A 12951-nucleotide genomic window follows, 5' to 3' on the forward strand; every position below is an offset into this window, starting at 1 on the left:
TGGAAGTACAGTAGATGTTTTTTTTTTTTTTTTTTTTTTGTATTTGTGTGTCTTGTTTTGGTTTAAGGGGGGTGTGGTGGTGCAGTGAGTTTGACCAGGTCAGGTCTCCGGTGGGTCTGGGATTTGAGTCCCGCTTGGGGTCCCTTGCGATGGACCGGTGTCCCGTCCTGGGTGTATCCCCTCCCCCTCCGGCCTTGCGCCCTGTGTTACCGGGTTAGGCTCCGGTTCACCGCAACCCTGCTTGTGATATGTGAGAGAACATTTCATCAGTTGTTCATTTCGCTTTCTGTAAGGCTTTTTGTTTGCCTTTAAACTATGAATTAGGGATTGTCTGTAATAATCGCTTGCAAGAACATGTAATACACCCGGTGTTGAGGCTGCAAGGCCACACTGATAACTGCACCTGGTCTGCTGCTACGCAAAGATAAGAAGGCAACATGTCATGAAGAAACCGTTCCCGTGGGATGAGAGGAGTTAGCCTACCCACGCATCTACAAGAAGAACAAGGCTGAACTAACAGCGTAATTAGAGCAAATTTACTAACCCCACCCCATAGTGCGCAAATATCTATGTTCTGTTTGCCCTCGGCGTGACTCTCTCCAGCAGGCTCACCCGTGTGCACGCGTGTTGCGTTAAAGGCTTCTGTAACCTGAGACCAAGTGTCAGCGCCGTCCATCATTTTTCCTACCGCAGATGAGTGGTTTCAGACAGCGTTTGTGTTTTTTCCTAATAAAAAGCTCTGGATGCATATCAGATGCAAAGTACAACCCCGATACCAAAAAAAGTTGGGACAAAAACGGTACAAAGACGAGGTATCTCATGTTTTACCTAATGTACTGCATTTTTGAACTTGTGCTTTTATTCTGAAATCGACGCCTGCGACACAGGGGTTTTATGCAGCTACTTGTGTGACGAACATTGATTCGTGCGGCGGAGAGAAACTAACTACACTTAAGAATCACGCGTCTGCATTTAAGCGTCTCTTTCTGCTGATGTAATGAACACATTGTATTTCCTATGAGATGTACATCGTTTTGGAGAGAAGCATCTGCTAAATGAATAAATGTAAATGTAGGGGGTACTTCAGAACTGAAAACAATGTGACAAGTTGAAATAACAAGGTGACGTGAAACAGGTGAGACAGTTCTGTTACGGTACATGAGGAGCCTCCGAGAAAGGCCTAGCGTTTCAAGAGCAAGGATGGGTTGAGGCTCGCCAGTTTGCCAACGCGTGCGTCGGCGAATAATCTAGCACTTTGAGAGCAATGTTCCCCAAAGACGAACCAGTAGGATTTTGGATATTTCACCCTCGAAAGTGCACAATATAATGAAATGAATATATATATAAATCTCAGCGCGTAAGGGGCAAGGCCAAAAACCACTTCCGAATGCGCATGATTTCCAATCCGTCAGACTTAGACTTAGATCCTCCCACGTGGTTGATGGCCATTAGGTCTTCAATGAAGGTCTTTTTCCATGTGATCTTTGAACGTCCTTGTTTTTGCTTCCTCTTATATGGAATCCAGTTCATGGCTGTCCTTGGGTGTCAGATTAGTGGTTGGCGTGAGATATGACCTGCGAATCGGAAGCGTCCTTCAGCCACGGTTTCCCATGTTTGTTGATGGACTTTTTGGTTTGTGATGTATTCTCGATACGAGATGCCTAGGATTCGACGAAGGCATCGTTGTTGGAAGTCGTTTATCCGTCGGATGATGTTCTTTGTCATCTTCCATGTCTCACGGACGTATATCGCCGTTGGGACAACGATGGCGTGGAGAAGTCACATTTTTGTTCGTAAACTTATTGTGCTAGTGCTCACAGACGTCACTGTTTTAAAAACTGTCACGTGTCTGTAATGGATATCATGACACGGGCTCGGGAATACTGCGGTAAACCTTCGTCAGTTAATACCATTCGCAGCTGCGTCCACAGATGCATCTTTAGGCTTTACTATGCAAAGCAGAAGCGATACATCCACGTGGTCCAGAAGCGCCGCCGACTTCTCTGGGCTCGGTCTCGTCTGAGACGGACAGTAGCACGGTGGAACGGTGTTTTGTGGTCCGACGAGTCAACATTTCAAATGGCTTTTGGAAAAAACAGTCATCGTGTTCTCTAGGCCACAGAGGAAAAGACCTCCCAGGTTCTGACCTGTCTCCGATTGAGAACGTGTGGCACATTAAGAAGCACAAAACATGGCAACGAAGACCCTGTACAACTGCGCAGCTGAAGACCTGCATGATGGTGAATGGGGGAAAATTCCACTTGCTAAACTTGACCAACTAATGTCTTCACTACCCGGACGCTTAATAAGTCTTATTAAAAGACATGGTGATGTTACACAGTGCTAAACGCTTGATTGTCCCAATCTTTTAGGAACATGTTGCAGGCATCAATTTCGGAATAAACGTGTATCTTCAAAAAACAATGCAGCTAATTGTAGAAAACATGAAATACCTTGGGGGGCACAGTGGGTTGGACCGGGTCCTGCTCTCCGGTGGGTCCGGGGTTCGAGTCCCACTTGGGGTGCCTTGCGATGGACTGGCGTCCCGTCCTGGGTGCGTCCCGTCCCCCTCTAGCCTTGCGCCCTGTGTTGTTGGGTTAGGCTCCGGCTCCCCGCGACCCTGAATGGGACAAGCGGTTCAGACACTGTGCGTTTGTGAAATACCTTGTCTTTACATTGCTTTTGTTTGAATACAAGTGACAGTAAAGGCACAAATCACTCCTTCTTGTTTTTATTGGCATTTCTCATACTGTCCCAACTTTTTTGGAATTAGGGTTGTAGTTGATTACGAGAAACACTGTGGCAATCAGTAAGAAACCGTGATGTAACTACAGGAAAATCTATTTTTTGTTAAGGTATTTGAAACCTCGGGGTGCGATGGTGCAGCAGGTTTGGCCAGGGCCTGCTCTTCTGTAAGTCTGGGGTTCAAGTCCCGCTTGGGGTGCCTTGTAGCGTAAAGGCGTCCCGTCCTGGGTGCGTCCCTTCCCCCTCCAGCCTTGTGCCCCGTGTTGCCGGGTTAGGCTCCGGCTTGCCGTGACCCCAATTGGGACAAGCAGCTTCAGACATTGTGTGTGTATTTGTAACCTTCATCTGATAGTTAACTGGTTAGCCAGCACTGCAGCAGCTTAACACCAGTAGACACTGATTTACATAACTGAAGCTCAGCTGCTTGAGATCGTTTTTGATTGAATGATATTTTTTGGGATAATCGGTGTCAAAGATTCGGTGTTTGTCAGCAACGCTCTGCCATCCAGTGTTCGTGTTCGGTATCGGTCGTCTGGGGTTAAAGTACACGAATGTGTGTCCACAGGCATCGAACTTCATGTTGTGTTTAGCCAGGATGTACATATCTGTAAGTACATTATACCGATGAAGGAAAGGACGGCCATACGGGCAAGGGGCACTTGGCATGCTGGGGGTGTGCAGTGGCTGCAGGGTGCCGGCGATGGCCGCTCTCGCTGGAGGTGAGCCCAAGGGTGCTCTTGGTTTCTTCCGCTGAAGGGAGAGCGAAACACTCCTGTGCGGTTTGAGTTTTGTTGGGATTTGGCAGAGACGCTTTCAGGATTTGCTGCCCCACCCAGGAATATAGAGAGGCTTGTGTGGAAGGGAACGCACAGCTGAGCTGAGCTACAGTGCACTTGAGCAGACATGACCTCCAGCAACACCTGGCATAAGTTGCTGTAGCTTGTGTCATCTTGTCTTTTCAGGTGAGGAATGCAGGGTGAATGTTGCATTGCAGAACCCATATTGCATTACCACGTATTTGCACAGTCCTCCGATTTTACAGCGGTGGTCTTGAAGCGGCTGGCATGAATGAGGATCATAACCGGTCATAACCTACAGCGTTGCCAGTGTCCACTGTGTAGGTCTAGGAAGCGTAGAGATGTTGAGGCAGCAAGCATGACCTGCTGCGTTAAAATACCCAACTAGATGAAAGGATACAGTTGAAAGCTCCTCCAGGCAAGAACATTAAACCTGCATCTTTTGGTTTTTGTCATGTGACTGGGTAATTCTTGAAGCCGAACAATTAAAATTTCGCTTTCTAAGCCAGCTCGGATTCCGCGTTTTTTTTACACTTATGATGCAGACGCGTGTCTTCTCGTGCAGTGGGTGAAAAGCGCACATGAACCAGAATGACTTTATCTCCTGATTTGAGCTCCTGCATTTCCTAGATTGCTCCAGATGTGGTGCTGGAATGTTAAGGACACACCCAGTCTCCCAAAGCGGCATCTAACAGCTTCGCCTGGCCCAGCACTTACAGAGCTTTGTAACACAGTCGTGACCAAAAATAGTGGCACTTACATTTTCTGCAAATAAATCGCAGTTTTAATTAAAAAAAAAAAAAAAAAAAAACTTTCTAAAACTTTCAAAAAAAACTAAGCTGAATCTGGAAAAAGTATCTGGTGTCCACATTTTTTTATTTATATTAATTAACAAAGGTTCTATAATATTAACATACATTAATTATATGTCAATATTATAGAACCTTTGTTTTTATTTACATATTTACACATTTATTTACATATTTACACTTTACAAAAAATTTGACAAAAATCTTTAAAATCAGAAAATGAAAAAATGACACCAATGACATTATTGACACCCCAGACTCGGGGCAGTGGGTCGCCCACTTACAAACTGTTGTGTAACAAACTTTAACCAACATGGACTTTTCTGAGAGGTGTTCAGAATGTATTTTATTGTTTAATAACTAGAGCTTGCATACCAGTTCCTATCGTGTGTCAAAGTTTCAGCCGATTCGCTGACTGACAGCAGTCATGAACTGTAAGCGCTTCCTAAAGTTCATCTACACCCCGTTCTGGCTGTGCCCAGGGTTCTTTCTTTTGCTGTCTTATTCACAATGGCTCATAAATACTGAGGCTGAATGCCTGCCAGGTCTCTGCAGCTGCTCAGGGGGAGGGAAAGAGTGTGTGTGAGAGAGAGAATAATAACTCTGTTATGAGCTGAAATTTAAACAACAAAAGTATATTTAAAAATGCTGAGTTAAAGTAACCTGTAAGGGATTAATATAAGACACATCGCATTAGAGTTAAGCTCAGTTCAGTTTATTAGGTTAATAAGTTCACCCTAAGGGGGCATGGTGGCGCAGCGGGTTTGGCCAGATCCTGCTTTCCGGTGGGTCTGGGGTTCGAGTCCCGCTTGGGGTGCCTTGTGACAGACCGGCATCCCGTCCTGGGTGCGTCCCCTCCCCTCCAGCTTTACGCTCTGGCTTGCCGTGACCCTGCATGGGACAAGTGGTTTCAGAAAATATATGTGTGTGTGTGAGATCACCCTACATGATGGGCAATGATGCAATTTAGAACTGATTGTTGCAGAAAAATTTTAGGTGTCAGTACAGATATAATGAAGGTGCTAGTATGTCGCTGTACGTGTCTGTTTCTCACACAGTGGAATATCCGAGAGTTTCAAGGTAAGGCCAACAGTCGTCATTCTGAGTTTTCGTTTTACAGCGATTGCCAAGATACACGAGAATTCGGCTTTACGGGGAGTTTAATTTAATACCCCTGCTTTCACTTATGAGGCATTTCTTCACGTTTGAAAGGACCTGCTTGGTATTTTGTGCCTTGCAACAGCTAAGCGATGCAAGACATTTACATTTATTAATATAAGAGAATGACTTTGACAACAGGTAATAAGCACGTTATCATTGCTTACATTTACTTATTTAGCAGACGCTTTTCTCCAAAGCAACTTCCAATAAACTCTATATAGTGTTACCAGCCCACACACCTTATTCACCGCGGTGACTTACACTGCTAGATACACTACTTACACTGGGTCACTCATCCGTACATCAGTGGAACACACTCTCTCTGTGTCACTCACATACTATGGGGGGAACCCGAATAGCATGTCTTTGGAGTGTGGGAGGAAACCAGAGCACCCAGAGGAAACCCACGCAGATACGGGAAGACCATGCAAACTCCACACAGACTGATCAGGGCTCAAACCCATGTTCTCTCGCACCACCCAGGCGCTGCGAGACAGCAGCACTACTCGCTGTGCCATCTCTCCATCACAACTGTAGAATGGGTTACTGGGTTACAGGAAACTGTGCAAGATTTAGTTATACCAGACAGAAGATAGAGATGTGAGCTCCTGAGTTCAACACAAAACATATATTTATGTATATTGGAAAAAAGACAATCTTACTAAGGTACAGTGAGAGGGTAAATACATGGTGGTTCAGCGCTGGAAAACAGAGAGATTTGCCACCAGGGGGCGCCACAGCCCAGTACTTGAACCATTAAATTGTACCTCTTGCAATCTCCGCTACCATGTGTCAAGTAAAAAAACACACACACACACGCTTGAAACGTGCTAATTATTTACATCAGTTAACATACGCCAAAATGAAAACAAAATAAATCAACTCCCAGAAACTCGGTAATCGCAAAGGAGTTAAAGCAAGGCTGTAATCATAATTAACTAAGCGTCGTGTAGTGGAGATACTAAGTTCGTATAATTGAAGCAAGTAGTTATCAAGGTAATTAAAACACTCACACTGAATGTCAGGTTTAGCTGTAACGGGTCAAAAATTCTCACAGAAACCAATGCGACAATACAACTTGCATGTTTAGTGTGGGGAAAGCTCGATATTTAACTTTGAGTAGTGCGGTGGCGCAGTGGGTTGGACCGCAGTCCTGCTCTCCGGTGGGTCTGGGGTTCGAGTCCCGCTTGGGGTGCCTTGCGACGGACTGGCGTCCCGTCCTGGGTGTGTCCCCTCCCCCTCCAGCCTTGCGCCCTGAGTTGCCGGGTTAGGCTCCGGTTCCCTGTGACCCCGTATGGGACAAGCGATTCTGAAAATGTGTGTGTGTGTGGCGCTACCACAACAGGTAGCGACCAACATAGCCAGCAGACAGGCGGTGCTTAAGCCACCCCAAGTCTCGCGAAAGCAATCCGTCAAGCTACGCCCTTGTCCGCGAGAGTCTCGCGAGTCTTTGGCCCCGGCGTCGCTTCCTTAAAAAGGAGTCGCCAGAGCTGCGCCCTTTCGTTCGTCCTCAGTGCGGGATAACGACAACATCGGATCATTCATCCTTCGAGAGCATCGCGAAAACCCGAATTTACTCTTAATTACCTATTTGTTCTTTCCAGCCGAGGAAGAGCCACAGCAGTCAAGGTGAGAGAGGCGCTCTTTCGGAGCGAATAGCTGTGTTTATCGGCCGGAACTCGCGCATCATCTCCGCTCTGCAACACACTGTGTTACACAGTCCGCCCGTGACGAAAACGATGTTCCTCAGAGGAGAGGCAGAACGGCATCTATTATCTATCTAGTCTGTCTGTGTCCGTGTGGAAATGACAGCCGCGATACTGTATATTTGAGCGCGACTCGACTGCGGTTGCGGTCGAAGAAGTGGTCTGAAATAAACGAATAATAAGCCGGCGTTAATGAGGATGTTCTCGTCCATCATGATGCTGAGCACCTCGTCCGTTGACATGATTAGTTAACTGACGCTTCTCCAAATGTATCACGTTGATTACAATTATTTACCCGTTTAAAGAGCTGGGTAATTTTTACTGGAGCGATTTAGGGTAAGTACTTTCTCTTCTGAAGCCCGGGTATGGAGGTGGGGATCGAACCTGCGACCTTTGGATCCAGAGGCAGTAGGACACAGTGTAATACTGGTGACTGCCTGTTATTTCCCTAACAGCCTAGTGGCACCCGTTCACTAATCTGCCTCTTAGTTTACCTGTTCGGTGTTTGTGATGGATTAACTGTATGTGTGTGTGTGTGTGGGTGTTGCTCCACGTGATGTGTGTGCCGAGCCGTTTGAGCTTCCGCTCCATCCATGCCCTCCTACACGATGACCAGTGTGTATGAAGGGACTGTGTGGTCAGTGGATGTGAGGACTGTTTCCCCATACTTACTGTAACCCTTTTTTTTCCCCCCCTGTGTCTTACTAGGTAAGTGTGGGGTGGGTGCTTTTGATTGGGGTGCTACAGTGGGAGGTGGGATTTGAACCCTGGCCCTTGGGGTTCTGACCTCCCCGTCACCTGAACTAGCTGTGTGTTTGTTCGGGTAGCGGGGCGGAGGGCTGCGATCCGCTCTTGGAGGGAACTGCTTTGGAAAACCTCCACTTCGCCCTTGGACCCGAGTCCCGGTCGCCGAAAGGTGTAACGGGTTAAAATAAGAATTCCCACAACAAAGACCCTTTAAACACATCTAATTTTAATTTAGAATCAGTCAGCGTGGCATTTCACTTATTATGGGGAAAATGTTAATGAATTAACATAAATGTTTAATCGTTTGCATAAGAAGGTCCCTCTAATGTACGAGACTCCTTACTGTGTTTGGGTTACAGTGGTGTTGCTGGGGTCGAAATCAGCTTTTTCTAGGAGAAAGAAAAATGGGCAGGAATAGCTGCCATCCCTTTTGAAAGCTGTCTCTCTCTAAAATCTTTCTTAAAAAAAAAAAAAAAAAAACCTGTGCTTGCTGCTCTTATGTTCACACCATGACTTCCCATTTTAATTAGAGGAGTCCAAAAGCCTTAAATAAAAATCCTGGGCAAAGAATACTTTCCTAATCAGTGTGCCCACAACATGTGACAGCATTCTGCTCTGTAACTATAGTTCTGTGATCAAAAAAAATTAGGTTGCATGTTACTGTTTTTGTGTAGGTGGTGATACAAAGTAACCAGCACTGCAGGTGTAAGGTGTGTGCAGCTGTGATTTTTGGTTCCACCCCCCCTTTACTGGTCTGTCTGAGCTGCAGACTCCTGTAAAAGTTTGTGTGCCAGTTATTGTGCTACTTTTGTTTTTGCCGATCGACCCATTCCTCACTGTTGAACAGCGTCTGCATCACCATGACTGGGCATGTTCTTGCTGTGTTCCATCCCGCACCTTATTGTGTCCAAAGTGAATGGCACCTGTTCACTTGTGCAACTCTGTGGGAATTGCCGTTGGCCTTTCCTCAATCCCTACAGGCTACAGGTCTCTCGTAAAAGTGACGTCATGTACAGTTTCCACTAACACAGCTGGTGTGCATGCGAGAGAGTGGTGACGGAGGCAACCACAGGTGTTTTGGCCGTTGCCCTAACAGGGTTTCTTGTGTCCCTTCCCCACCCCCATCTGTTCCAGGTTCAACCCAGTAACGATGGACACCTTCATCCGCCGCTGCCCCTTCCTGTCACGTATGCCTCAGGCCTTCCTGCAGCAGTCCAGGAAGTCCCTTGTGGTCTATGCGCAGAAGTGTCCTGTGATGATGGAACTGGCCTCCAAGCCGTTTGCCCGCTCCCTCTGCTCCTCCTCGGCCAACCTGCAGAAGGTGGAGGAGACCAACTCCTCCAGCAATGGTGCGTGTTTCCCATGTGCTGCCACATGCGTCCTCTTCCTAATTATGGTCACATGCTTCCCATAGTGTTTGCCTGCTGGAGGAATGATTATCATTTTGTGTAAACTTTAGGATCTGCGCAGCTGCCCCCAGGTCACCCGACACCCCCTGCAGGTCAGCCTGTAGCCTCCAAGTGCCCCTTCCTTGCTGCAGAGATGGGGCAGAAGAGCAGCAGTGTGGTGCGGCAGGTCTCCTTAGAGGAAGAGGATGTCACGGAGATCCGCACCCTGCGTACCGGTAAGCTCTGCAGCCTTCTCACCACATGGTTCTTGAACTGTCCCTGGGGGCTGTGTTTGAGCTGTGTGTTCTTGCTGCCTTTTGGTCAGATGTGGCCAAGCCCCTGAGGACCCCCATGGAGGGAAACGCCTCCAAGGCTGATTCTGATGAGCACAGCAGTCTGCTGAAGAAGCTGCTGAAGCAGCGCCCAGCCAAGGTGTCCCACCTGTTGCAGGAGAACATGCCCAAATGTAAGACGTCCACTTCTTATGGTACTTCAGACATTGATCTTAATTGCTTTCTGCAATATTGTCAGAGTATGATACTATTGGTAGCTTTGGCAAACTGCAAGATGTAAATGGATCTTTGTCCTTTGGCTCATTTGCAGCAGTCACCAACTTCCGTTATGACACATTCTTTGAGAAGAAGATTGAGGCCCAGAAGCGGGACCACACCTACCGTGTGTTCAAAACGGTGAACCGCCGGGCGACCACCTTTCCCATGGCGGACGACTACACGGAGTCGCTCGATCTGAGGCGTGACGTGTCCGTGTGGTGCAGTAATGACTACCTGGGCATGAGCCGCCACCCCCAGGTCGTCCGCTCTGTCATGTGAGTGTCCCATGAGGGCCTTGCTTGTGGGTAGTGGTCACTTTTTCAGTTCTTGAGTCTACTAGCTGCTGAGTGAACTGGGCACCTTGTTGATTCCAGGGACACGTTACGGAAACATGGGGCAGGGGCGGGCGGCACCAGGAACATCTCTGGGACAAGCAAGTTCCACGTGGAGCTGGAGCGTGAGCTGGCCAACCTCCACGGGAAAGATGCAGCCCTGCTGTTCTCCTCATGCTTCGTGGCCAACGACTCAACCCTCTTCACTCTGGCCAAGATGCTGCCCGGTAACTGTCCCTGCACACATGTAGTATGACCACAAAGCCAAGGTGATGTTTGAGGAAGCAATTGTCTGAAAGACATGGAGCTTTATTCAAGGAAGCATCCAATCTTAAGAGTGCCCACTGGTTTTGGTGTAAAACATCTCACTGTATTTACTGGATGGATTCTTCATGAATGCCACATTTTCAATGTTGTTACCCCCCCCAAGGTTGCGAGGTGTACTCTGATGCTGGAAACCACGCCTCCATGATTCAGGGCATCCGGAACAGCGGCGTGCCCAAATTCATCTTTCGTCACAATGATCTGAATCACCTGAGAGAGCTGCTGAGCAAGTCCAACCCATCCACACCGAAGATAGTGGCCTTTGAGACGGTGCATTCTATGGATGGTATGCCAAAGATCAATGATGGTGCTCAGCTGGTGGGATTCCAGTAAGGAGTGTCTTGAGCTTTCTGCAGACACATCAAACTTAAAGCCCCAACATTTGCTCAATGTTTCCTTCAGGTTCAATTTGTCCGCTGGAGGAGATGTGTGACCTGGCCCATGAGTTTGGAGCCATCACCTTTGTGGACGAGGTGCATGCAGTGGGCCTGTACGGGCCCCGTGGAGGAGGGATAGGGGACAGGGATGGCGTCATGCACAAGATGGACATCATCTCTGGCACCCTGGGTAAGGTGTGTGTGTGTGTGTGTGTGTGTGTGTGTGTGTGTGTGTGTGTGTGTGTGTGTGTGTGTGTGTGTGTGTGTGTGTGTGTGTGTGTGTGTGTGAGTGAGAGAGAACACATTCAGTAATGAATACACCAAAGTATAGTGGTAATTTAGTTTCTGTAAAGGGAAAATATCCAGGCAATAGGGGATGGACCTTTTGAAAATGGACATATCTTGTCCTAAAATGGGCTTTGTAGTATGTGAGGATGTTACACTTAAGCCATCAAACTTGTACAATGTTAAACTGAGAGCCCAAACCAGGATGTTGGTACAGTTTCACAGAGCTGCTGCTGCTGCATTACAGGCAAGGCGTTTGGCTGTGTCGGAGGCTACGTTGCCAGTACGTCCACCCTGGTGGACACTGTGCGCTCATACGCAGCAGGTTTCATCTTTACCACCTCGCTACCGCCCATGCTGCTGGCGGGCGCACGGGAGTCTGTGTCCACACTCAAAGGCGAGGAGGGTCGCATGCTGCGTCTACGCCACCAGCGCAACGTCAAGCTGCTGCGCCGCATGCTCATGGACGAGGGTCTCCCTGTGATGAACAGCCCTAGCCACATCATTCCTATCAGGGTGAGCTGTGTCCCCCTTTTTTCTGCTGGTCCAGCCCGTACGCTCAGCATCTCACTGAAGCCCTGGTTCCCCCCTCCAGGTTGCAGACGCAGCTAAGAACACAGCGGTGTGTGACATCATGATGAGCCGCTACAACATTTACGTCCAAGCCATTAACTACCCAACGGTCGCTCGGGGGGAGGAACGGCTGCGTGTGGCTCCCACCCCACACCACACACCCCAGATGATGGAGTACTTTGTTGGTAAGGAAATGAAAGCATGTGTTGGGTGTATTATCTGGTGAATGTGAGCTCTGCAGCCTTTCTAACGATTTGTTTTTTTTAACGAGAGAAATGTTTATTTCAGACAAGCTTCTGAAGGCCTGGAAGGAAGTGGGCTTGGAGCTGAAGCCGTCATCTTCAGCTGAATGTAACTTCTGCCGCCAGCCCCTGCACCTGGAGCTGCTGAGTGAGCGGGAAAAGTCCTTTTTCAGTGGGTTGAGCCAGGTGTCGGCCCGTGCGTAACGTGCTGCTCCGCTCAGTCCGCCGCCGTAACTTGGTGTAGAAATCCATCTGCACCTCGTCCCGTGAAATAAATGTGAGGAGAAAACAACTGGTCTCTGTGTTCTTTGTATGCTGTGCTAAGATACCATAAGTAGGTGTAAATTCTTTTTCTATGTTCTGCCCCTTGACATGTTTTGAGAGGAACTGGAATCAGATGGTGCCTTCTGATTCTGCAACAGACGGGTGTAGCGAATGCAGGCAAAGATTGCTGCTGATAAGGGGCCACCATTCTGCAAGCCCTTGTCCTGTTGGTGCGTGCGAGTGCCTGGTTGCAAAGCACGTACACAACCTTCCTCTGCTGCCGTTTGTTGATTTAGCAGATATTTCCATCTGGCTCAACAAGCTCATTCCACCAGGAAATGAGGCCCTTCAGATACAGACACGCAATTGCTTTGTCCAGTGCTGGTTTTGTCTGCACACATCAGTACCTGCATGCACAATTCAGTCAGATGGGAAATACAAGGGTGACCACTCAGTCTGCAGTCATACAAATTTGCAGAAGTATGAGAAGATCAGGAGATAAGTGAGCATGAGGTGTTTTGGGGCTCTTCAATGTTGGGAGTCCATTCTGCCACACTGGGGCTACAAGTGAGAACCTACAAAATTTAGGTTTTGGATTCTTGTGGACCACCAAGAAAAGTGAGGTGGGAGAGCCCAACCTTCTTGCTGTG

At 47.9% G+C, this 12951-nt stretch overlaps 1 protein-coding gene across 1 annotated transcript; it reads left to right on the forward strand.

Annotated features, from left to right (window-relative positions):
* The first annotated feature begins 6972 nt into the window (after nucleotides 1-6972).
* Nucleotides 6973-12328, forward strand: alas1 (aminolevulinate, delta-, synthase 1). The gene is made up of 11 exons (XM_018744654.2): nucleotides 6973-7141; nucleotides 9100-9314; nucleotides 9425-9589; nucleotides 9679-9819; nucleotides 9957-10179; nucleotides 10279-10463; nucleotides 10667-10846; nucleotides 10963-11127; nucleotides 11470-11738; nucleotides 11818-11980; nucleotides 12084-12328. The coding sequence occupies exons 2-11, from the start codon at nucleotides 9116-9118 to the stop codon at nucleotides 12239-12241; spliced, it is 1848 nt and encodes a 615-aa protein (XP_018600170.1). The 5' UTR covers nucleotides 6973-7141; nucleotides 9100-9115; the 3' UTR covers nucleotides 12242-12328.
* The last annotated feature ends 623 nt before the right edge of the window (nucleotides 12329-12951 follow it).

Source organism: Scleropages formosus, chromosome 22, assembly GCF_900964775.1.
Source record: "Scleropages formosus chromosome 22, fSclFor1.1, whole genome shotgun sequence".
NCBI lineage: Eukaryota > Metazoa > Chordata > Actinopteri > Osteoglossiformes > Osteoglossidae > Scleropages > Scleropages formosus.